We start from the raw sequence: 26904 nt of genomic DNA, 5'->3' as shown, positions 1-26904 counted from the left end.
TGAAAAGGTTATGGAGCCATTAAACATGTTCATACTTAATCCAGCACTTGATTACTCTTGTTTCTATTGAGGAAGATCCAGGCCATTTTGATCAGGGCTAGATGATGATAATCTCCATCATGGTCATCATCTTGGAACTACAGCGTTGGAAGGGACCTTATGGACATTATGGAGGAGGCTACCAATCCAGAAAAGCTGTGATCTTCATAATATGGCAGCAGTCTAGTCTACTAAAAAAAAAAGCCTCTTTATAAATGCTTCTCAGTGGCCTGGCCTAGAATCTATTTTTTTTATAATATTGTTGTTTTTATGGTGACATTGAAGATAGAAAAAGAGTGGAAGGGTGTGATCGGACAGAGAAATAGTTCCCATTTTCAATTTTGCTTCAACTTGTATGGTTCAAAATGTGATCTGTTTCCCAGTGATCAGAAGATGTACGGGATATTGCGGAATAGCCTGATCCTGCTCTTTTGCTCAAGCCAGCCCCTTTTGGTCCAGCAGCAGAGACTATTTTTATCTGGATCTGGGATGGAGTGCGTACATGGAGGGGCCACTAACGTAGATGGCTTCCAGGGCGATCAGATGTAATCCTTTATCACTGTCAGATTGCAGTCCCACTGAGTTCTATATGTGCTTTGTTTTGGAGCACAGAAGTATATTAAGTGGTCTGCTGAGACTCCAAAGAATTTTCATACTACAGTGGTGCCCTGCTTGACGATTACCTCGTTAGACGAAATCGCTTAACAATGAAGTTTTTGCAATCCCTATTGTGATCGCAAAATGATGTTTTAATAGGGAAAAATCGCTTCACGATGATCGGTTCCCTGCTTCGGGAACTGATTTTTCACTTAATGATCAAAACAGCTGATCGTCGGGCTTTCAGAATGGCCACCTGCTGTGTAAAATGGCTCCCCGCTGTGTTTTAGGACGGATTCCTTGCTTTACAGGCACCAGAAAATGGCCACCCTATGGAGGATCTTCGCTGGACGCTGAGGTAACTCGCCCATTGGAATGCATTGGACCGGTTTTCAATGCATTTCAGTGGGATTTTTACTTGCGCTTGACGATGATTTCGTTCTACAATGATTTTGCTGGAACAGATTATCCTCGTCAAGCGAGGCACCACTGTATTTTCACACTATCTGCTGAGAGCCATTGGCTGAGAGGCTACTAGGTAAAGATGGGTTGAGGTCATATTAAGGTGGTTCTTCTGTTCGTTGTGTATGGGGGCAAATAATCCAGAGTTCTAAGGTGGACCTCTGCTTTGGCCTTGGTGCCTACACCTATTTGCTGGTATATGTTAGCAAGATATATTTTGTGTGGGCTTTAGAAGCACAGCCCAAAGTCTAAATTGAGAACTATCTAAAATTACAAAATAATGACCCTACTATGTGATAGTAAGAGGCCCAGCCTCACAAGAAGAACTTACCAACTCTGCCAGATATGAAACGTCCATTTCTGGACTTTTTTTGGGTGGGTGGGTGGCACCATCCATGAAGGATGTGTGCTTAGAGTCTGAGTAAGTGGATTCCATTCACAAAAGCTTGCTAGTTGTTTTATTTTTAGTGGTCTAATAAAAGGCATTACCGACTCTTGCATTTACTCAATGGCTGTGTCTGTTATTGTCCAGGAATGGAAGCTGTATTATGCAGTAAATATGGCAACCATTTGTGATTCAGTATTTGAAAACAAGCAAACAAAACATGCAATGGTTCTATTGGGGGGGAAAAACTTCCACTGGGCAATAGTTTACCAATAGAGGAAGAGGCCTGCTGGATAGGGTCAGTAGCCTATCTGGTATACTTCCCCTTTCCCACGGTGGCTAGATGGATGCCTCTGGGATGTCAGCTTGTTCAGAATACAGTATGGGTACCATAACACCTTCTTGCTTGTGTTTCTTAGCAGCTCGTATGTAGACATGTACTGCCCCGAAAGTTGGAGTACTATAATATGCAAGAAGGGGTGGGATTAATTTTGCTTATCACACCTGGTCCTTACATCTCTGGGGCATTCTGCGATCAAGGACTTGTAGCAGACATGAGGAATCTTAAGCACTGAGGCCAGATCTGGCCCTCCTGTTGTCCCAGTCTGCCCCAGCAGCGATTATCTAGGTCCCTACAGCTAGGCATGGGATTTTTAGAATGTATTGGACATGGTGTCAGGCTATGTCCTTAGAAAGAGTCAGAATTGACTTGATAGCACATGACCCACAAAGCTTTCTCCTCATTCTTTCTGGATGATGGCTGTATTTATCCTTTTGACCATTTCCATGCCTGGAGGAAATAGTGAAAGGAGAAGACGGTGTGTGTGTGTGTGTGTATCACACACAGAAAGACTTCAAAAAGAAAAGGCAATAAAGATATCTAAAAGGCTTCCTGTTGATAGACAAATTGTGCATGCAGAACAGTTTTTGCCAGCATATTTGTTTTAAGACAAGAACTTGATGGTACTGTTTTGGGTTCTTTTTGACATATCAGTTTTTACAAACTGCATGCTTATGCAAATGGCACGCATTATGCAGACGAGCATTCTAGTTCTGCATAATTCAGCAAGCCTGCTTCAGAGTGTGGAGCCTTATGTGGTAATCTGTCAGCGTAGATGACTACGTGGGCAGTGGGTGGATTGAGGAGCCCCCAAGATTTGCAGGAGTGATGGGGATCTTTAAAAGGGAAAAGTCGGATGGGAGGACTTTGGGAAGAGATTCTTTGACTCAGTCAGCATGGATTGCTGAGGGAAGGTTGAGGGAAAGCAGCAGGAAGTGAAGAGGGGGAGTGGAATGGTGTCACCTATAAAAGGCCAAGCCTGGCTCACTGGTGAGCAGGAAGGCTCCAGACGGTGACATTTCAACTGAAGCACAGTTATTTATGTGTCGGTTCTTGCAAACAGAACGAAGACATTCTTGTTGAATTCTTCGGATAGTTTTGGGGAGAAAAAAACCAACCAACCTGGTGCTTACCTGTTTTCTTCTTTGGATTGTCTTTACATGGCCAGTAGCAACCCTTCCTTTGGGGTCCAGGTCAAATGGGAGCAGGCCATTTGGAGAACTTTAATATAAGCAACCCAAGAAATGTTGAGTGTTTCTGCTTTGGGGATGTGCATCTTCTTCAGTTGTGTCCCACCCAGTCATCCCCAACAGCTGCCACAGCCATTGTGGCGTCTGTGATGTGCCCAGAGAAGGCAGGGCATGGTCATTGGGATGATCTGGTGACTCTTGCCTGGAGAGGAAAAAGGAAGCACAGTGGTGCCTTGCATTACGATGTTAATTCGTTCCAGCGAAATTGCTGTAGAACGAAAACATCGTAAAGCGAAATTAAACAGCCCATAGAAACGCATTAAAACCCGATTAATGTGTTCCTATGGGCTTGAAACTCACCATCCAGCAAAGATCCTCCATAGCGTGGCCATTTTCGCTGCCCGTGCAGCGAGGAATCCGTCCTAGAAAACAGCGGGCAGCCATTTTTTTACCCGGCGGCCATTTTGAAACCACCGGTCAGCTGTAGGAAAATTGTCATTTTGCGAGAATTGGTTCCCGAAGCAGGGAACCGATCATCACAAAGCAAAATTCCCCCATAGGAAACATCGTTTTGTGATCGCTTTTGCAATCACAAAAACTTCATCGTTATGCGATTTCGTTGTAAAACAGAACACTCGTCTTGTGAGGCACCACTGTAGGAGGATGAAGAGGAAGCCTATCCTAGAAGAGGCATCGTGTTGGATAAGAGAGCTGTGTGCCATTTCCTTGTCCCCTACAGGACTTTGCTGCCTACAGGTGAGGGCATAGTTTCAACTACCTTCAACTTTTGTATGCTTTTGTATGCAGAATGTGGAAAGGGTTCCACCTTGTCCTTTGCCCTACTGTATCTGTATTCAGGTTGGAAGCATCTGTGGGATGGGGACCCCTTGAACTCATCCTTTACAAAGGGCCATATGCATAGCTGTGATATGATGCTGATTATAGTGATAATAGGGGACGTGGTGGCGCTGTGGGCTAAACCGCAGAAGCCTGTGCTGCAGGGTCAGAAGACCAAGCAGTCGTAAGATCGAATCCACGCAACGGAGTGAGCTCCCGTCACTTGTCCCAGCTCCCGCCAACCTAGCGGTTTGAAAGCATGCAAATGCAAGTAGATAAATAGGGACCACCTCGGTGGGAAGGTAACAGCGTTCCGTGTCTAAGTCGCACTGGCCATGTGACCACGGAAGATTGTCTTCGGACAAAACGCTGGCTCTATGGCTTGGAAACAAGGATGAGCACTGCCCCCTAGAGTCGAACACGACTGGACAAAAATTGTCAAGGGGAACCTTTACCTTTACCTGTGGTGATAATAGCAGCCTAAATCCCGTGTTCTCCTGAACTAGAATGGCCACTTAAAGTCACTGAGTAGTTGGAAGTTCACTGAATAGTTGGAAGTACATATATAAATCTCACTGATTCAATGGGTCAACTCTGTTTGGGACTAGTGGTCTGTTTTGCATAGCCATGTTACTGAGTCTTGTAGTATCGTAAAGACTAACAAATTTTATGTGGCATATGTTTGTATGGATTATGGTCCACTTAGTACGCACCCTTCAGTCTCGAGAGACTATAGTAACGTGTTTTGAAGAGAGGTCTTGGAACAGCATCTAGTGTGGCTGAGGAGGCCAATTCGATAGTGACTGTCCCTTATACACTGAAGGCAAATCCAATCTGTCACCTGTCCAGCTCCCTGGTTTTGCAACTTTCGGGACTGCCTCTTGGTCTCTGCCTGCTGGACAAGGGTCTCTTCAAATTGGGAGAGGCCGTGATGCACTGCCTGCCTCCAGGCTGAACGCTCCGATGTCAGGGTTTCCCATCTGTTGAGGTCCATTCCTAAGGCCTTCAGGTCCCACTTGCAGATCTCCTTGTATCGCAGTTGTGGTCTCCCTCTGGGACGATTTCCCTGCACTTAATGGTCCACTTAATCAGATACAAAAGAATAATGACGATGACAATGACAAGAATGTATATATGTGTGTGTATCCCATCAAGTCAATTCCAACTTATAGTGACCCTTTTCAGTGTTTCTTAGGTAGAGAATACACAGAAGTAGTTTGCCATTCCCTTCTTTTGGGGGCATCCTAGGACTGTACAGATTGCCCAAGATCACCTAGGGTCTCTGGAGTGGGGAATTGAACTCCCAACCTGTGGCTCTGTAGCCAGATACCTAAACCACTGAGCTATCCAGCCAACTACTGACAATACAGTAGTAGTGAATCATAATAGCAGGTATCACTGAGATTAAAGTGAAGCACATGGCAATGTTCAAATTACTCAAGTTACTGTATTTGGAATGGATGATGCCGAGAGGCCAGCTGTTTTAATAGGGTTCTTACAAAGGGAAGTACAGTTCTGGAAACTAAAGCCGTCCTGAGCCTTAGGATGATTATCCATTAAAAAAAAAAAGACATGGAGAAGATTTCAGCTCAATAACAGTCAGGAGCCAGGAGAAGATTAATGTTGGATGGGGCAGTACCAATCTTGGGAAGTCTAGGGGACAATGCGATTAAGAGTTAGCAGATTTTCGATAAGGAACTAGACGGCATCATCATCATAATAGCCAGCTTCAGTCTTCCATGTCAGATAAGCATCTGAGTGCTTCTTCCATACAAAACAAATACCTTTTCTCCTACTCAGCATCTTGGCATTCGGTTCTTTGACCAGAGGGTGGATTTTCAGTATCTCTGTGTTTTTTCTTTTTTCTTTCCCCCTATTGGGTCTGTTTACGAGCAATTAAATTACTTGCCAATTAGAGTCAGTCAAAACTTAATTTTGAAATGGCTCCGAGAGATACTGGGATGGAAAGAGCTTGGCACCCTTTCGTTTCCTGCAGTGCTGGGTGCTTAAAAAGCAAGGACGTTGTTGACTTCAAGTCAACTGGGGGCTACCAGGACACCAGTGATCATGGGGGGGGGTGAGAATGGAGAGCTGGTGAAGGAAAGGAATGGCAGGGTTTTCTGAAGACAAGCCTGCCTGAGTGAGGAGCACGCCACTCTGCACTGTTTTATGGCAAGACCTTCTTGTTCCCTTCATAAAGCGGCTTGGTGTAATTTGCATATGTTCCGTATACAGTATGTATGAATATAGTTATTAATACCTTCAAGCTGTCAGAAATCTTGCTCTGTAGTTCCCCATACCTGTAATTTAAAATTGTCTTAATTAAACACAAAGGCATTTCTAGGTCTTGGAGAAAGCTTACATTAACATATGGTTTGGGGGTTGCTTGTGCTCGGCTGTTTTTAGATCTTTTTTTTTTTCTTTGCGCGTTATCTGCTGTGTTTCGCGTTTTAGATTGTTGATGTTTTTGTCTTCTGTTGTGTCTTTCTATGCAGATCATTTTTCTCTCTTTATTGTGTTGGGTCCTACTGTGAGCCATTTGTGTAGTTGAGCCTCTCCCTAATGTGGTTGCCCTCCAGAGGTCTTGGACTACAATGCCCATCATCTGTAACCAACACGGCCCAGTGTTTGGTACAGTTGCATTTTGGACTGAAGCTGCCAGAGTCCCCCCCCCCCAGCCAACAATGTCCAGTAGTAGCTCTGTCTCTTCTTTGAGCTGGGACGGACGTGCCGAACAATTCTTAATTCAAAAGATCCTTTTCCCCAGTTGGCTTCTCCTTTAGTGTTTTCGGTACACGTTCAGCACCAATTCTTCCTTTTTCTTTGTCCAAAAGCCACGCCTCTACCCCGTTCTCAGAGCAGAGGAGATGGGAGCTTAAACCTGTGCCATAATTCTGCCCGTTTCTGGGCATCCCAGGCCAGGCGGGTGATCTTATCTTGGGCCAAAAGGTGCAGCTGCATCTTTTATACCCTGTGCATTTAAGGAAAGGCTTGCCATCGCCCTTTGCCATCCAGCCTGGGGGGGAGGATCATCGGGAAACCTGCTCAGATGGATACGACTTGTCAGGAGTATATGTGTGTGTGTGGGGGGTTCAGTCAGCTAGTCTGCTTGCCCCACGGGAGTGATGCCTTGTGCAGTTCCTCGTTTCCAGCCACACACATACCCGGCGCTCCTTTGCTGCAGACCTCGCGACGGATTTGTGGCACGTCCGTCCGGGCGGCGGAGAAGCCGGCTGCCCGAGAGCGTCCCCGGCGATGGTACTGCAGTCTCCGCTTTCCTTCTGCTGCTGCTGCTGCTGCAGCCACCGAGCGGCTTCCCTCATCCCCCTCCCCGGCTCCCTGAGACCGCCAGCGAGGAGAGGATGCGAAGCGGTGGCGGCCGCGGGTGGGGTGGGGTGGGTGGGTGGGGGAGAGATCTTCATGTGAAGCCTGACAGCTTCCATGCGTCCCTTGCTGCCTCTCCGGGGTTATGTAACTCAAGATGCTGCTCAGATTCTGCTCTGGTCTCGTAAGTGGCTCCTCTCTTTCTCCCCATCTCTTCCTCTCTGGCTGGCTCTCTTCTCACCCCTGTTTGCTGCCCACTTGCACATTCAACTCTCCCCCCCCCCAAGCCACATTCTCTTCAATTTTTAAAATCCATATAGGTTCAGGCACATTCCAAGGCTCTTAGCTGCCTCCCCTCCCATTCTGCCCCCCCCCATGCAGGGCTTTGCCCATGCAGGGACGCGAAACCCATTTTTAGAAATTGCAACCTTCGGTGTGTGTGTGTGTGTCCCACTTTCGGACTTGAGATCCGTGCAGCCAAGAGGAATGCTTCTCTGGGACGGCACCGTGCTAACCATGGAATGGTGATGGTGGCGGTGGAGCAGGGGCTTGCAAGAGTCTGGTGTGATGCTGCTGATGTTGCCAACCCTCAGCTTGGGTATGTGAGTCTCGGTGTTGCCAAGAGCCCTGCCACTTTCTGCTTCGAGGGTGTCTCGCTCTGGGCTGGGAAAGCAGCAGGGGGTGCCAGGCATGTACGCACTGGCGTACGTCGAGGGTTGAGCTGGGAGGAGGAGGAGGACGAGGAAGGCTGGGGCAGTGAGGGCTCCGGATTCCCCCCTTTCCTCCTCTTCTCTGCCACTGTCCAGCCTCCTCTGCTGAGGATGACAAAGTCGCATCCATCCTGACCAGTAATCAGAAAAGAGTAAGGGAGAGAAGGGGAGCCGCGCCGCTTCGACCGTATGGGAAGGCAGAGGGCTGGTCAGAGACCATGGAGCTCAGCAGCACACTATGCGCTTGGCATTGGCCTACTTTTGATCCTGGGCATCTCCAAGATTTTATAGCGCATGTGAATGTTATTTTTAAAAATCCTTGCCTGTGCATCTCAGCGGCTGTTCTCCCTAGTAGAGTAAACAACGCTGGGCTGAATGGGGAGATCGTTTTTGCTCTAATATCGATCATTCGTGAATTCTAAAAGCAAGTGTTTGTTTGTTGGGGAGGCGTAATGTTGCCTGAGAGCCAGCGTATTGTAATGGGTGGAGTGCAGGATCGGAATACTCTTGTCTTAGTCCTACACTCCACAGGGAGGATTTCTATGACATTTCACATTTTCTCCACAACCTATATTTGAACCCATAAACAAGTTCAAACATGATGAGTAAGTAATCTGGTCTCTGTCATCAGGTTATCATAGAAATCGTAGAAAAGGGAAGTTGGAAGGGGCCTACAAGGCCATCAAGTCCAACCCCCTGCTCAAGGCTAGGAATGCAGTGGTGCTCCACTAGACGATTATCCTGCAAAACGACGAATCCTCATGACGGGTTTCCTATGGGCGATTTTTGCTGGACAGTGTTTCAGTCCGTGCTTCGCAAGACGGTTTTTTTCCCCTGGGACCGATGCTTCACAAGACAATGATTAAAACAGCTGATCAGTGGCTTCGCAAAATGGCTTCCCTATGGGTGATCTTCGCAAAACGGGTGTTTTTGGGACTGATGCTTCGCAAGACAGCGATTTAAATAGCTGATCGGCACTTCACAAAATGGCTTCCCTATGGGCGATCTTCGCACAACGATGACTATTTTCCCCATTGGAATGCATTAAACGGATTTCAATGCGTTCCAGTGGGGAAATGCTTTTCGCAAGACAATGTTTTCGCTAAACAGCGATTTCAATGGAACGGATTAACATAGTCTTGCAGGGCACCACTGTACCATCAAAGTATATCTGACAGGTGATTATCCAAGTTTTTCTAGAATGCCTCCAGTGTTGAAGCACTCACCAACCCCCGAGGTCACTGGTTCCACTGTTGTACTACTCTAATAGTTAGGAAATTTTTCCTGATAGTTTACCAAAATCTGGTTCCCTTTAACTTGAACCCTTTGTTGCATGTCCTGCACTCTGGGATGATTGAGAACAGAATATTTACTTATAAATATGTCCAACCCCCCATAAACTCAACATAAGTTGCAGAAAAAATATGACATGTCATAGAAAACTTCCCCCTATCTGCGACGACCCAAGGAGACCTGGGTTCAAATTCCTGTTTTGCCATGTGTTGTTCCAGGCACAATTCAAAGTGCTGGTTTTAACCTATAAAGGACGGTGTCTCCCTTTATGTGCCTGCCCAGGTGTTAAGATCATAAAGGGAGGCCTTACTCTTAGTCCCGCGACCTTCACAGGTGCGTTTGGTGGGGACACAGGAGAGGACCTTCTCTGTAGCTGCTCCTGGACTTTGTAACTCCCTCCCACCAGAGACCAGACTGGCCCCATCTTCGCTTTCCTTTCACAAGCAGGCAAAAGACCTTTCTCTTCAGGCAAACTTTCCCCCAGTGGTTGACTGTCTGTGTGGGGCTCTTAAATACATTGTTGTGCCTTACTGCTTTGAATGTGCTTTTGGCGTTGATTTTGTTTGCCATTTTTAGTGTGGTATTTGTTTGAGTCTTCAAAATATTTGCATACTTACTGCTTGTAGCTTTTAAATGTTGTCTTTCAATGATGTAAGCTGCCTTGGGCCCTTTTTAAGAAGAAAGGTGAAGTAAAAATATTTTAAATCAACTATAAATAAATGGAAATTGACAGGGGGGGGGGTAGCACTGGGAAAACCATTCCTCAGGCATTTCACATCCGTTGAAACCCCTCCTTGGATCCCCATAAGTTGAATGAAGTGCAGTTTGCAGATGTTTGTGCCTCCAGTCTTTAAGGAGCTAGTCCCTAATGTTAAACCTAAACCACTGAGTTATCCAGGCAGTCTTGAAGTAAAATTCCCAGAACCTTTCACCAGTAGGTGTGCTGGCCAAGATTTCTGGGAGCTTCAGTCCAAAAACATCTGAAGCCTCCAGGTCGGGAACCCCTGTTCTAAAACACTCTGGTTTTTCCAAGATGTTCTTGTCTTGTCAGAAATGTTCCCCGGACGATTTTTTTTTTTTTTTTTTTGCTGGACTAAGTAAGGGCCCTCCCTTGACCAAGAGTCAGCATTTCCCAATCTGGCCACACAGGGCCGAGGAGATAAAAATCTTCTTTCCCAGGACTGGTTGCTGCTGTTCTAGAGGAAGCGGTCTGTTGCGACTCTTCTCCTCCCCTGTTTCCCCGAAAATAAGGCCTAACCTGAAAATAAGCCCTAATATGGTTTTTCAGGATGCTCGTAATATAAGCCCTACCTCAAAAATAAGCCCCAGTTCAACGAAACCCATTGTGCAGCATTGTTGCAGCAACCAGAAGATGACATGACTGTAAAACAAAACATCCCCCGAAAATAAGCCCTAATGCATTTTTGGGAGCAAAAATTAATATAAGACCCTGTCTTATTTTGGGGGAAACACGGTATAAGAGGGGAAAGCCTTTCAGGGGAAGTTCTCTGCTGGAATGTGCTTGAGCTTCCCAACACTTTCACTGGAATCGTATTGCGTCTTTACATGAGGGAGAATTGTTATGGAAAGGGCTGTGGTGAACGGACACATCGCTGGAACAACTATTCGTGTTGCACGGACAAGAGACCCAACAAGGTTTTTGGCCATTTAAAGTAAATGAAGGGTGCTTTCTTGGATTTAGCTTTCATCGTCAGCGGGGTTATGTTACGATATATCATGCTTACGTTTGGTTATTGTTGCTGTTATTTGATGTTGAGGGTAGGTATAGATGGGCAGTAAATAAACAAACAAACGAAAAAAATTCTTGCATCTGATGTTTTTGGTCTGGGTGCAGATTCATATACAGTGGTGCCTCGCACAACGATGTTAATTGGTTAAAAAAAATCGTTAAGTGAAACAGGGGACCCAAAATGCAATCGTTCTCTGAAGCATGGTCCCAAAATCGTTGTGCGAAAATTCCCCATAGGAAACATCGTTGTGTGAGGCGGCAAATTTTTCCGAAAAAGCCATCGTTGTCTGAATTTATCGTTGTGTGAGGCACTCGTTGTGCGAGGCACCACTGTATATATTTCAGATGAGTAATTGATTTCAAAGTGCATTTATCTGGACTACAGCCTCCCTCTCTTTATTTCTTTTTCTCTGTAAAGTAAAAATAGAGATGGACAGGTTCCAAACAAATTCTTCTAGCGTGCTGTGGATAGGCTCTTCATACGGTGGGAATGGAGAACTGTGTAAATGACGTGCACGGTCGTCCTGCCTGACTTTCCACGTTCCCCAGCTGTATTCTAAGCTTTGCACTCACTCGGTTGTGTTCCAGGAAGTGATAAATATGACCAGAAGGAAAAAAAATGCAAAAACGATGCGCAAGAATATTTTCAAAAGGATGCACATGCAAAAACGATGTGCATTCTTTTCAAAATATCATGCACCTCTTGATGTGCATGTTATTTTGAAAAGGATGCTGGTCTCTACTTCTCTGTTCTTTCAACTGATTGCTCCTGTCCAGAACTTGGAAAGTTACGTTTAGAAGGTAGTTAGATGACGTTGCAAACTCCCCAACACCCAGTATTTAAAAGTACTATTTTGGTTAAAATATTTATGAAATACCCCTTCACTTTTATGTTAATAAATTCCTGAAATGCTTAACTTTTTGTTTGAATCTGTGCGTTTAGCTGCCCAAAGTTCCATACGGTGCCACCCTGTGGTTTGTAGTTTGGTGAGGCCCTTAAAATTTCAATATGTTGCAGCTGTCCGGCAGAGACGGTGCGCACACCTTCCTGAACTATAAACCCCAAGATTCTGGAGGACTGCAGAGTGATGGTTATAGTATCAAGTGGTTGTCATTGTGCAGTGCGGATACACATCTCGTCTTCCAGAGAGAGACATGACCTGAAGCTTTTTCAGTCTCTTGGCTCACTAGGGTGACTGGGATTAGAGCAGGAGCAGCAGTTGAGAAGTGGAAGAAGTGACAGTCTTACGGGTGGAAGGAAGGGACGCAGACGATGGACATGGGCTGGCTACAACCCTTAGTCCATCCTGCCTGTTCTTGTCAACTCGGACTGCGCTTGGGTTTCATAAAGAGATTTTTCCTAACCCTTTCTGATGCTCCCGGGTAGTCTAAGCATGAACCAAGGCTGACCCTGTTTGGCTTCCAAAAATCAGATGAGATCAGGTGGTGCCTTGTTCTAGGAAGTGGAAGATCTAGAAGGGGAACGATGCGGATTTTATCTCGGTTAGGATTGGGACCCTGTGTTCTTTTTTCAGCTCTTATGGGAGTTTGTGCATGTTATGAGGCCCACATTTGGTAAGCCAGTGGGCACACAGAGGAGGGGTTGTTGAACTGCAGGATCCGTTAGCCCTGACCACCATAGCCGGTGGTGAGGCATGATGGGAGCTGTAGTTCTGCAGCCTCCGAAGAGCTGCAGATTCCCAAGCCTGTTATGAGAGCCACTCCCAATGGCAACTTCCTGTTTGCTTTCTCTTGACTGCTTTTAGCTCTTCTTTAGTTAATTGTTGCTGCTGATTTTATCTTTGGATTTTTTTTTACATGTTGCCGCTAGTTTCAGCTTCCTTTTATCTTATCGGATTCGTGGTGTTTAGTTAATGGGTATGTTGTGTTTTATGAACTTAAGATTTGTTCACTATGCACGGAACTTTGATTAAGGACAAAAAAATCTAATGTTCTTAACATTTTAAATTTTTTTTAATTTTACATAGATTTCATGTACATCCGTAATTTTAAATTGTGCAGTGCTTTTATATGAATAAAAAAGAAAGGACAAAGACAGTTACAAGATATAATAAATAAGTAGAGAAGAGTGGGGTTTTTCACCCTTGCCATATAAGCACAACATCAAGGCAATTTATGTTCCTCTAGAATTGAAGTATGGAGTAAATGCCACTGAGCACAACATAACATAACGGGCTGTACATCTTATATATGCATGTAGTGTATTTTACATTCTGTGCCAGGGTGGATAAAAATCAATGCTTGTTTTTTTTTAAAAAGGATTTAAATTACAATTTAAAGGCAAATGATTTTTTTAAAAAATTAAATTGTCAAGAAGAAATCCTGTTTTTTAAATTTAAATTGTCATTTAAGTCAATTTGATTTAAATCAAATCCACCCTGTTCTGTGCTATCATTCTCATCCAGAGCGCTGTGTCCGGTTGTGGGTTTTGCATTTGAGGACGGTAATAGACTGTATGTCGGCAGCTGGGAAGGCTGCATGCATCCCATTTTCTGCTTCTCTAGGGCAGTCGTTCCCCACCTTGGATCCCCAGATTGTTCCTGAACTACAACTCCCAGGAATCCTGGCCAGCACAGATAGTGGTGAAGGTGTCTGGGAGTTGCAGTCCACGAACATCTGGGGACCCAAGGTTGAGAACCACTGTTCTCTGGTACACCTACCTTCCCCTACCCCCCCAAAAAAACTGTTTTGAGACTAAAATAGATTGGGAGTTTAAAGGAGAATTGCATGCACTGGAAGTATCTAAACCATACCTTTTATTTGTTCAAAGCAGAGTGGATAATCATGAATAATTTTTTAATTATTTAAAAAATCGATATAAATCACAGTTTAAATTTTTCTTTAAATTTAAATTTTCAGAAAACCCCAATTTTTTTTTTTAGTTGATATCATGATTTAAATCAAATCCACTCTGGATTTGATTTAAACCTCTTGATTAAAGTCTTGATTTTAAAAAGTCAGTGACTTTTTTTTTTTTTAAGGATTGGGGTTTGGTCTACACAGAAGTCTCCCTGCAGGCGACATGTAGGCCATAGACTGCTCACCTTTTCTGTAGACTGTGGGGTTGTGGGGGGAATTGGTTCTTCCGGAGTCGGACCGCAGTATCTTTCAGATCATGAAGAGCATTACAGCCCAGCAACATCTGGAAGGGAATGCCCTCCTGATCTCTGTTGATAGAGACCTGGAGCAGGTTTCGAAGTGGGGAGTAGAGACGGCAGGCAGCTGAAGGCAAGGAAGAATTTATAGGGTTGGATTACTTCAACCTGGAGAAGAAAGGGAGGAGAATTCATTCATTGGATACCTGAAGAAGGCAAAGTGTTGTTTCCTGCTTCCTGCGGACGGTAGGATAAAATCCCATGGGCTTAAATTATAGGAAAATAGATTTCAGTTGAGCGATAGAGAGAAACCTCTTTTTCTGCCCGTTTGCATCCTGCTTTTCCTCAAAGGAGCACGAGATGAGATATGTTAGGGGTGGTTGGATTTCAGACTTGTTAGGATTGCTTTGTTTTTCATTTTTCTTCTAATTAGCACCCCAGGATTCACTAGCCAGAGGAGAGGAAGAGGGTGCCTCTGAGCACATTTTGGACTCATCAATTGGTTTTGAGGCCTGTTGGTTCACAATTCGGGTTGTAGAAGGTTCGTTCTTCCTTTTGGTTATTTCATTCCAGATGCCTAATTTAAAATAAATCTTATTATGGCTACTGTTAAAGAGATGGAGCTCATAAACTCTTGCTGGTCCCCGAGAGAGGTGCTAGTGAATCCCTGCTGTCTTGAGCTACCCATGACATACACCCTCTTTTCTATTTTTGACTCCCTGATAACACTGTGCCAGTAGAGGCTTGGCGATTCTGGTATCATGGGGGTATGTGTGGATGTGCTCTAGATTTTAGTTTGAACCTCAAAAGGTTTGAGGTGAGGCTTAGAATTAGTTATTGTCTTCTGCCGCCACTCAGAAAAACCCAGGCTTCTGAGCCTATTTTGAGAAGAAGGTTAGAGACTTGTAAAGTTTGGATTAAAACCTATAACGGATGTGCTACCTCCCATGACAATGCAGTTGCCCTACCTGCCCTGTGCTGTAAATTTAAGCTGAAAGACAAGAAATTCCCCAATCTTCTCTAGACCAAGGCTGTAGCCCAGTAGTGGGTCATTGTGGCAGATCTGGGGGCCCGTTGGACTCTCCTGCTGACCAACATGGGACACATAACGTGCTGGAAGGAAAAAAGTAACCACAGGTCATCCCAATATCATGTTAAGTGAATTTTCCCCATAGGAACATCGTTTTGCGATCACAATAACGATTGCAAAAACTTCATTGTAAAGCAGTTTTGTCGTTTAACGAGATAATCGTTAAGTGAGGCACCACTGTATCATGTTATTCTTGTTCCCTCACCATCAGAATAACACAAAACTAAACCAAAAGCCATTCTCCTTCTATAAGCAAGTCAAACATTCTGGAACAGGGTTCTTCTTGTTCTCAATATTTTGAGAAACCGAGAAGGATATCTTTCCAGTGTTGCAAGAACAGGGGTGACTTCTGGCACAGAGGCTGTGTTTCGGCCACCCAGCCTCTTAACTATTGCTCCATCTGAGATCAGCAGTAGAAATAAATGTCCTTGAAGCAGGGATAGTGTTGGTCCTTTACTAATGTTCTAGTTCTGTAACTGTCTGAAATTAATCAATAACTTGGCTAAGATTTATTTTAATCAAGAGGTAGCCCCAGATTATTCTATTTTATTTTAGATCTTGGAGTTAGTGTGTTAAAACTAAATTAGTTATCTATAATTCCTTCCAAATTTCAAAAGCTACTGGTTGAAATCCTGTTGTTTAGCACGGTAAATTGCACTAGAGTAAGCTCATTTGACTCTTATGGGGGAGATGACTCAACGGTTCAGTAGGCCTCCTTTAGTGTGATTTACTGTGCTAAGAAACGGGATTGTAGCCATTATTTCAAAGTCTTGTAATTTCAGTGGCATCGAACAGTCTGAGAACTGTAATTCCTTTTCCACATTGCTTTGGCTTGTTCCTTTGGGGACTCATTTGAGTGAGAGGTTGGTCATTTTAATCGTTTAAATCAACTTTAAAAGATGTGGCTAGGATCCTTGTGGTTATTTTCACTCGTGTAAGTGCAGTGGCATAAATTGCACAGGGGAACTGCTGCTAGTTAACACGCCGCTCTTGGGGTTCCTCATTGCTCCCCAAGTCATACAGTTAGAGCATGCTAGGAACACACTGCCCCAAGCTTGTATGTGAAGGACCATCTCTGCCCATATGTGCCGCCTCAGCAATTAAGATCCTCTCGGTCCCATTGCCAACACAGGCACGATTGATGGGGAAATGAGAGAGGGCCTTCTCTGTGGCAGCTCCCAGATTATGAAATCCTCTCCCTGGGGAGATCAAGCTAGCCCCCTCCCTTTTATCCATCCACCAACAGCTGAAGACTCATCTTTCAGGCCGGCTTTTAACAATCATAATTGATTGCCTTTTTAAAGTTACGATACCTTTAATGTTTACTTGCTTTTAGCTATTGAATGTTTTTTTTTAAATTGGCGTGTAGTTGTTTTTAAATGTTCTAACGTATTATGGCTTAATTCTCTTCTTTTTAATATTGTGAGCCACCTTGCGTCTCTTGATCAGGAGAAAGGCGGCCTATAAATAAAACAAGCAAATAAATAAACAAACAAAAATAAACAAACACACCTGGCTGCTATTTTACAGCATTCCATTTACACTAGTATAAATAGCCAGCGGGCTTCTGGCAATGATGTCACTAATGCACCACTAAAGCTTAGGACAGGGATGGTGAACCTTTTTGAGCCCCAGTGCTCAAACTGCAACACAAAATCAATTTATTTATTTCAAAGTGCCAACACTGCAATTAAAACCCAAATACTAAGGTTTTAGTTTAGAAAAAACAACTGCTCCTGCACTGCTTGGATTCCCCCCCCCCCCCATGGGTGGTATTAACAAAGAAATATTTACTGGTCCTCCAGTCTCCCATTGGGCTAGACTGATAATGGTCGCCACTGCACCCGCCGCTGGACCACTGCACCAGCAGAGGGGAGTGCCAAAATCCGGAATTGGAGGACGGGTAAGTATTTCTCGATGGCAACTTATGGTTTGCGTGCCCACAGAGAGGGCTCTCTGTCCCAGCTGTGGCATGCGTGCCATAGGTTTGCCATCACTGGCTTAGAACATGGCTGGATAGATGGCTGTGTGAGTTGGAGCACCTTGCTGCAGAACCAGAGGTCAGATGTTTGATTCTTCACAGTGCCCTCAAGAGGAGAGCCAGCCTTTGTAACTTTGGGCCAGCTACAATCAGCTTTTTTAGATTGTCGTAATGCGAAAACCGGTTCCCGAGGCAGGGAACCAATCATTGTGGAGCGGATTTTTCCCATTTAAACCATCATTTTGCGATTGCTTTTGCGATCGCAAAAACCTAATTGTCAAGCAATTTCCTCATTAAGCGAGGCAGTCGTTAAGCGAGGCACCACTTTACTGTACTCTCTACCTAGAAAAGCCTGGAAAGGATTGCCATGAGTTGAAATCAACTATGGGGCATGCAGTTAATTGTGAGGCATCAGAGTGTAGTGCGGTGGTTCCCAACCCTGGAGTCCCCAGTTGTTATTGGACTAGAACTCCCAGAAGTCTTCACCACCAGCTGTGCTGGCCAGGAGTTCTGGTCTTGCAGTCGAATAATAGCTAGGAACCCAAAGTTTGGAACCACTGGCATAGCAGATAGAGCGACAGACAAGAAATCGCGAGGCGTGGGTTCAAATCCCAGCTCGGTCTCGGAAACTCACCAGGGGCGGCAATGGTAAAACCAATATTTAACTACCTTGAAAACCCACCAGATTCACCAGACGTGAAACCCAAGTAGATGGCATCTGAGATACGTCATGATCATTAATTCAGTGAATTCGTGAAGTAATAGTCACCAAGACAATTAATGCCAAGAAATACATTTTTTAGAATTAACACCAGGAGCAACGTTTTAGCTTTAACGCCAGTATTTCCTAGGTCTGATCTGTTGTTGATTGTAACTTTCTGTTCTTCTACGTCGCTGAGGGCAGCATCGATGACCTCCCCGATTGCCCTGTTCTACACAATTTATTCAGGCAGACCTTAAACTTTCCTGTGGACTTTTACCTGAGGTTGGATGGGGCTGCTTTCCTTTATTTTAGTTGCAGTTTTTGCCTTTTAGGTTGATTTTGGTGTTTCAGTGGTATATGTGTCACTCGGTTTTTACCGTTAGCCGCCATAACTTCTTCTTTGTATTTTCCCAGCCTAGGCCATATCTGTGCTTCCTCTTATGGCTGCAGCTGTTGAAGCGACATCTTCATAATCTCAACGAATTTTTCCAGGGTTTTCCAGATAGAGAATACTCAGAAGTGGTTTACCGTTCCCTTCCTCTAGGGGGCGCCCTGGGACTGTGCAGCTGGCCCCAGGCCACCCAGGTTGGCTCTTCTCTCAAGAGGCCCAGTGGGGAATTGAACTCCCAACCTCTGGCCCCACTGCCAGGTGCTTCAACCACTGAGGGGCTGAAAAACCACGCTCCTGGTCTGTGTTTGTGTGGTGCTTTGTGTATGCACTTAGGGACGTGGTGGCGCTGTGGGCTAAACCGCAGAAGCCTTTGTATGCTGCAGGGTCAGAAGACCTGCAGTCGTAAGATTGAATCCACGTGAAGGAGGGAGCTCCCGTTGCTTCGTCCCAGCTCCTGCCAACCTAGCAGTTCGAAAGCATGCAAAAATGCGAGTAGATAAATAGGTACCATTTCGGTGGGAAGGTAAACAGCGTTCCGGGTCTAAGTCGTGCTGGCCACATGACAACGGATACTGTCTTCAGACAAATGCTGGCTCTACGGCTTGGAAACGGGGATGAGCACCACCCCCTAGAGTCGGACACAACTGACTAAATGTCAAGGGGAACCTTTACCTTTACCTTGTGTATGCACCAATGCTTGCTTGCCTCTGTATGGGCAAATATGTACTTTTGACTCTGATTCTGCCTGGCACCCCTTGATCCACCCACCGATACTGTACTTTCCACCCCAACAGCCACGACAGGCACCCGGCACAGCTATTTTTGGTGCTACAGCTGCACTGTGGGTTTTGTGTGTGGTTGAGTGAGAGACGGAATTCAGCTACCGTGCCAGGGGACTCCTTCTGAGACTGAAACGTTTTCGAGACACACAGTGTAATGCCCAGACCCAAAATTAATCTAGGTGCTGCTTCAACATCATTCATTCATTCATTCATTCATTTGATATACTGCCTCATTAGTGCACCTATAACTCTGGCCCGTTTACATGTTTCAACTTAAAAAGTACTGTCGTTTCAATTACAGTGGTGCCTCGCATAACGTTTTTAATTGGTTCCAAAAAAAAACCTTATGCGAAAAAAACTTTATGCGAAACACCATTTCCCATAGAGATGCATTGGAAACCGGTTAATCTGTTCCAATAGGCACGGATTGCTGTCCTTAAGCGAAAAAACCCATAGGAAACATCGTTAAACGATACAATGTATCCTCCATTGGAATGTATTGTAGCTGACTCAATAGGTTTCAATGGCTTTGCGAAGTCAATTTTTGCAAAATTAAGTGTGTCATAAAAGGGTCAAAAATGGTTTTAAATGCTTGGATTAGTTTCTGCACCCTCTAAAACGGATGCAAAAGTTAATTTGGCTTTGATCTGACTTTTCGTTAATTAATGGTGAATTTTTTTCCCCCAACTTTTGACAGCTGTCAAAATCTGACAGCTCCATTATTTCCTATGGGGGAAGAAAAAATTCACAAAAAATTAATGAAGACTCAGCAACTGTTCTAAATTCTTGGGTTCGTTAGAGGACCCCCTAAGTTGTGTGCAAACCTGATTTGGCTTTGATCTGAACTTTCGTTAATTTTTTGTAAATTGTTTTCTCCCCCATAGGAAAGCATGGAGCTGTCAGATTTTGACAGGTCCATTGGTTCCTATGGGCCAAAAAACAAAAATTCACAAAAAATTAACGAAACGTCAGATCAAAGCCAAATCAGGTTTGCACATGACTTAAGGGGTCCTCTAACGAATCCAACATTTAGAACCGTTTTGGACCCTTCTAAGACACTTTTTAAATTGAAAACAAAAAAAAGTTAAGCGAAGCAGGGGACCTAAAACCAAAAACGTTAAGCGAAGCATGGTCCCAAAAACGCTATGCGAAAATCGCCCATAGGGAAAAACGTTATACGAAGCACAATCTGCCTCTGAAAAAATAAACGTTAAGCGAAAAAAACGTTAAACGAAGCAAACGTTAAGCGAGGCACCACTGTATATACAACATATGAACATGATAAATTTTAGTAGGAAGGGGATCGTGCTCATCCGTGATCTCAGTGCCGTGTCACACGTTGTCCCCAAGTTCCGGTAGATTTTATTTCTTACTGAGCGATTGATTGGGAGAATTCCTGCATGTATTTTGTGCACTTTTTGACATCTAAAAGGAACGAAGGGTGGGATTTTCAGAGTGAATAAACTCCTAGGCCCGTGGTTCTGTGGGACCACCACCTCTCCAAGCTAAATTACAAAACTGGAAGCTGTCCGGCTGGCAAGAGATACGCCAGTCCTCTTACCGCCATGCTGTCCATGCTGCTGCTTGGGGTCTTCAGAAAAGTGGCCCCTTCTACGGTGGCCCCGTGGAGGCAAGAGGGGTGCTCTACCTCCTCCTGGTTTGACAGCTTTCAGTTCCATCATTTGGCCGATGGGGTTATTTGCCAAATTATGGCACTGAGTTGGTTACGGTAGTTCTGAAAATCCCATCTTTAAAAAGGACTTGAAATGCACCTTTTTATAATTATAATATTTGTGTGCCGTCAGGTTAATTCTGACATCTGTTGACCCTTTTCAGGGTTTTCTAGATAAAGAGTACACAGAAACAATGACTTCTGGGGTCATCCTGGGAATTGAACTCCCCACCTCTGGCTTCACAGCCAGATGCATAAGTCACTAAGCTATCCAACCTCCTTTTTCTACAGGGACTTGAAAATTCAGAGAAACAGCCTGGAATCTACCATATTTTTCACTTCATAAGACACACCTTTCCATAAGATGCACCAATTTTTTAGGAGAAGAAAACAGGAAAATATAATCTGTTTTCTTCGCTCCATAAGATGCACAGACTTTCCACCCCCTTGTTTTGTGGGGAAAAAGTGTGTCTTATGGTGCGAAAAATTCGGTAACTTATGTTAGGTAGCCAGCATGAGGTTGACTCAATCTTCCATCCTTCTGAGGTCAGTAAATTGAGTATCCACTTTACTCAATGAGAGGGGGTGGCAATGTGTAGCTTTTCATAATTAAATTGTAAACCGCCTAGAGACTGCTTTGAGTGCTATTGGGTGGTCTATAAGCAGCATGTTTTGCTTTGCTTTGCTTTTGTGCAGTCTTGCTCTCTTCCTCTTGAAGGATGACCGAATTTAAATTTTGCTGTTTATGACTACTGCAGAAAGATGACTCTCAAACCTTTGGGGCACCAGATGTTTTGGGGCCTTAGCTGACAGCCTCTCTCACCAGTTGGCCATAGTTGCTTGTAGCTTCTGAGAATTGAAATCCGGCGAAACATCTGGAGGGTTGAAAGTTGAGGACCTTTGCCGCAGAGTATTAGAGGGATCACGGATTTGGAACGTTACCCCTCTGAAACGCCCCTTGTTCTGCCGGTTCTACGTTCAATCCATCCTGTGTTTTCTGGCTCCATCTGCTGTTCCTTCTCTTCTGCCGGAGAATTTTTAGACCTCTCGCCGAGCCTAAAAATAAATCTGGAGGAGGAAGGAAAAGTAATTATGGAAAGTGGAAGCAAAAGTCGAAAACGAACTCCTAAAGGCAGTGTACACAACATTGCACTGTTACTCTTTTTTAAAAAATCTAATGCTCCTGGGACATTCTTTGTTAAACATGTCCAAACATATTTTATGTTGTACGTGCTATGATGAATCCTCCGCTCCCTGGCTTAATGTGTTCAGAAATAAGAATACATCAGACAACGGGGGATCAAGCTCCCAACCTCTGGCACACTTGCTTTACCCAGCCAGCTTAAAGGTTAGAATGAGTCCTTTAAAATGAGCCCAGGGACCCATAGGCAGTCAGGGCAGCTGATGCAAAATGGGTGCCTTAGGACCACATCATCTAGAACAGGGATGGTGAACCTTTTTTGACCCCGAGTGCCCAAACTGCAACACAAAATCAACTTATTTAGCTCAAAGTGCCAACACTGCAATTAAAACCCGAATACTGAGGTTTTCATTTAGAAAAAAACAACTGCTCCTGGACTGTTAAATGCTTGTGTGTTTTTCCCCCTATGGGCGGTATTAAAAAAGAAATACTTACTGGTCCTCCAGTCCCCCATTGGGCTATACTGGTAATGGTAGTGGTTGCCACTGCACCCTCCACTCGACCATTGCACCAGCAGAGGGGAGTGCCAAAATCCAAAATCAGAGGACGGGTACATGGCGACTTATTGCTCGCATGCCCACAGAGAGGGCTCTGTGTCCCAGCTGTGGCACGCGTGCCATAGGTTCGCCATCACTGCTCGAAGTACTTGGGTAGCTGAATTTTGCAGGTGGTCTTGGTGGGCAGCCATGTGTAGAAGTACAGTGGTGCCCTGCATAGCGACGTTAATCCGTTCCAGGATTAACATCGCTATCAGGATTCGTCGCTATGCAGGGGGGGGAATCCCATAGGAACGCATTAAATCTCACTGGTAAGCAAAGATTCCCCCATCCGACCGCTATTTTCGCTGCCTGGTAAGCGAGGGCAGGGCGCAAAAACGCTGTGGGTGGCCATTTTCTGCACCTGGCAGCCATTTTGGAACCGCCGATCAGATGTTTTCTAAACATCGCAATGCGAAGATCGGTAAGCGAAACGCTTACCGATCATCACAATGCGATGTTTAGCCTATCTAAACATCGCAATGCGATCGCATTAGCAATCGCAAAAAACGCATCACCATGCGGATTTGTCGTTAAACGGTGCGCTCGTTAAGCGAGGCACCACTGTATTATATCCTGGGTGACATCTAATTATGCACGCATAACAAAAGCATTATTTTTTTTGATAGGCCTTCTCCTGCCAAACCAGCCTGTGAGCTCATCAAGGGCCATCTAGTTAATGAAGTCAGTTGAGTCTCCTTAGGAATGTCTTTTTTCCCCCCTGTTCTTTATCTAAGGAGTTCAGTGAACAACCTTGCAAGGTAGGCAGGGCTGAGAATGTCCCCGATTCCTTTCTCGTCCCCTGGGGAAAGGAAATGGTTAAGACGTTTCTCCGCTTGCCTTCTCCAGTGGCAATGGATCCTACATAGAGCCCTGTTAACCAGCTTTGAAGACTTCTGATTGATCCCTATGTTTGCTGTATCGTGGCTGTTAGCTTTAACTGCTGATACTCGGGTTTTCTTGAAAATGTTTATAATACAAATGCAAGAAGAGGTGATATCTTTGCAGATCACACACACAAAAAACCACGTCATGCAATGAGCAAGTTTTCATGGATCAAAACACCACTTCATCAGGCTTGCACAGCGGTGTAAAAAGAACTTAAAGTCCGAAAAGTCATGGCAAGATGGATTTTGCCAGGAAAGTAACTATTAGAGTAACTTTCATTTGCATTTCGTTTTGTATGGATTGCACAGCTCCCCCTTTTTTCCCATAGAAAATGATTGTTAGTTTTGCTGCCGCACTACATATTTTTGTGTTGCTTGACTCACCTGATCTTTTTTCCTTCACTGCAGTAATATTTTTAATGCATGCTGTTGTACTTTAGATTTTAAATATTATGCTAGGATAGGTTATGGTGGAGGAGTTTCTCAGTGGGTTATAGCTTCAGGTTATAGTTTTCTTCTGTATTCTTTCTTTATTCATATCAGAGTGTTGCCCAATTTAAAATAATGGGTGTAGATGAAATATAGGTAAAATTTAAAACAAATTAAAATGTTAAGGTAATTAGACTGTTCTTGACTAGGAGCGGGCTACTTTGATTGCATTGTAGTGACTTCCAGATGGTCCAGCCAGAGTCTTGTTCCGATGGGAGACACTTTTCAGTATCCATCCCTTTGGCAAGATCTGTTGGTCTTGTTCTCCTTAGGTTTAGTCTCACCTCCTCTGTTTTAATATTTAGAGCTCGTTAGATGTGCAGAAAACTTTTCCTTGGTTTTAGCCATCCTTGGTATGAACTGGATGGGTTTGGTGCTGTATTACTTTACTGTATTTCATTCATTATTTGCTAGCATCTCTCAACATAATTCTGGAGGGGCAATACCAGCCAAATAATAAGGGGTAGGTTTCAGGCAGGCAATAATAATCCTGCATGACTCATTAAGAACTACATCCCCTCGTTTGGCATGTGCTGATTTGTACCAAACAGCACTCGTATATTCTGCTATACATCTGAGTGTTCAGCCTGCAGGCAGGCCTCTCCCAATTTGAAGAGACCCTTGTCCAGCAGGCCGAGGCCAAGAGGCAGTCCCGAAACCAGCAAAACCAGGGAGCTGGACAGGGGACAGATTGTATGTATTTGTCTTCAGTGTGGAAGGGATGGGCACTCTCAAATTGGCCTCCTCAGCCACACTAGACGTTGTTCCAAGACCTCTCTTCAGAGCACGTTACCCTAGTCTCTCGAGACTGAAGGAGGCCTAAATTCTGCTATGGAGTAGCACAGGGACAAAGCTTTTCTTATTGCTTGTGGGTGTACACCCCAGTCTGACTCAGTTGGTCTTCTAAGTATGTTATTTTAGAAACAACTTTCTGTCTAGTCCTCTGTAATTATTAATAATATTGGAACTTTCGTATTAACGTTATAGGATTTGCTTGCTTTTGATAATAAGAACGTTTCTGTTAATTTGATAAACAGATGCCTCTGCCTTAAGAAAAATGTCTAGCTGACTTCCTTTTCTAAACGTGTTGTCATTGTTTCGGTCTATCCCTTATTGCTCCTGCCTTTCTTCTTGATCATGACTGCTAGCTTGGTGATGCTGTCATGTACATGATGTTGTCATAGTTGCTTCTTGCACATGGTTGTTTTTAATAAAGCTTGTAATCTAGTGGATTGCTGAGACTGCTTGTTGGAAAACATTTACCCATTTTCTTAATTCATGTCATTTATTTTAGTACGTAAGTGAGGGTTGTCACTTTCTTAAAATCAGAGTGATATTTGCAGAAATAATTTGTAAAACATTTCAGTTTTATTATGATTCATGATCTCTTGCCAGTTCTACTGACACGTTGGTTAGCTTGTGTGCTCTGTTTCAAAAAATGTCGGAAGGACAAACTTTTCAGGGGATTCTGCTGATTTCTCACACTAAATTACTGGGCGGGTGATCTCTGTTGGCCATGCTGGCTTCAGGATGATGGTAGCTGCAATCCGAAGATATTATGTGGAGGGTTTTATGAGTTTAATTGCTGGCTAGGGGCTTTTGGGCTTTGTTACCATCTTACAGAAACATAGTTCAAAACACTGATTTCCATGGATATTATGGGTCTTTCAAATTAAACAAATGCTTAGTTATATCTCAGTTGTCCATGAATTTGTAGTCCGAATATTTAGCTGGTGGATTTTGTACATTTTTTTTTGCAAGATCTACTAAAATCTTAGCAAAATGCAGAGAGGTACAAATATGAAATTCTGCATGGGTGTCACTAATTTCCCATTTTAAATGACATGATAGATTACTTTTCTACTTGCCGTGCAGCTAATTGAGGAATTTTGAGAGATGTAGTCCAAAAAAGTTTTGGGAGCACAAAGATAACATCTCGGGTAGAGGGAAGAAAAGGGATAGATTGGAATGGATAAAAACAACAGAGTGAGTAAGTGAACTACCGGATTTTTCGCACCATAAGACGCACTTTTTTCCACAAAACGGGGGGTGGAAAGTCTGTGCGTCTTATGGAGCGAAGAAAACAGATTATATATTCCTGTTTTCTTCTCCTAAAAAATTGGTGCGTCTTATGGAGCGAAAAATACGGTACTTCTTCGTGGCCTCTGTGAATCACATTATGGCTAATCTGCGCATGCATGGAGCCTCGTCGGAATATTCTAGAGCTTCTGCGGTAGCAAAAATATACATTAGAAGAGACTCCTCCCCCCTGGCATATGTATCTTGGCACCAAGGCTCTCCCTTCAGTTTCTTTCAAACTCCCGGTTGAGAGCCTGGATCGTTGCTTCTGTGAGAAATCTGAAAACCAAAGAAAGGAAAGTTATTGAACTTTATTTGTTACTATTGTCCTTATTATTTACAAAACAATGATATGCTCCAACCTCAGGCCCGTTTAAAACCTGCGTAGCTGCAAATAAACAAACAGACAAATGAATGAATGAATGAATGAATGAATGAATGAATGAAGATCCTGCTCTCTGATGGCCATGCTTAATGCCTTTTTTACCTCGGTGACGCCCATCAAACATCCTTATGCCATTACTGCAAAAACTTTAAATGCAGAGTTCTCTGCAGTTGCCTCTCTAAACTCAAGCTTCAACTCTGTAAGCAGTCTCTAAAGCTGTGGATAAAGCTGTTTCCAAAGCGACAAAACAGCGCCCGTCAGCTACTCCATCTCATTCCGAGCATCAAGAACCTACTCTGCTCTCGACATCGACAGTCACGCGAGTACACAAGGCCAAACATTCGATGTCGAAACCCTCGACACTGAAAACAGTCTCTAAGAGAAAACTGTCCATGGACGCTTCCTCAGAGAACCATCACCTCCAAGGAAGGCTTCCAAAACCGTTTCTCTGACGCCACAACCACCGGAGTCCGGGGACTTCATCTGCGTCATTTCTCTTTCAGTTGAGGAGGCACTTCCACCTCATCAAGCTCACCATTGCAGTCTCCAAAATTGGAACAACGTGTTGATCAACTCACGGCTTCCCCTGATAGCCTGCAACAATCCTTGGGCTCTCCGAGTGAGTCTTCACAAATTGCCGCACCAGACATCCATGGCGTTGAAAC

The 26904-nt window shown here is 44.2% G+C and overlaps 1 protein-coding gene across 4 annotated transcripts in view; it reads left to right on the top strand.

Annotated features, from left to right (window-relative positions):
- CSK (C-terminal Src kinase) overlaps nucleotides 1-26904 on the top strand; it is a 103719-nt gene that overhangs the window by 12949 nt on the left and 63866 nt on the right. Inside the window, exon 1 of one of the 4 annotated variants that reach the window (XM_072982271.2) lies at nucleotides 7263-7358. The exons of 2 other annotated variants lie outside the window; for them this stretch is intronic. In XM_072982271.2, the coding sequence (XP_072838372.2) occupies nucleotides 7332-7358 (27 nt within the window). In that variant the 5' untranslated portion in view covers nucleotides 7263-7331. Of the gene's footprint in view, nucleotides 1-7262; nucleotides 7359-7544; nucleotides 7773-26904 lie in introns of those variants that run through there. One more of the 4 variants, XM_072982274.2, reaches the window with a different exon arrangement.

This window comes from Pogona vitticeps, chromosome 12 (genome assembly GCF_051106095.1).
Source record: "Pogona vitticeps strain Pit_001003342236 chromosome 12, PviZW2.1, whole genome shotgun sequence".
In the NCBI taxonomy this organism is placed as follows: Eukaryota; Metazoa; Chordata; class Lepidosauria; order Squamata; family Agamidae; genus Pogona; species Pogona vitticeps.
Note: the sequence above shows the minus strand (reverse complement) of the source record. Positions and strands in the feature narration are given on the sequence as shown.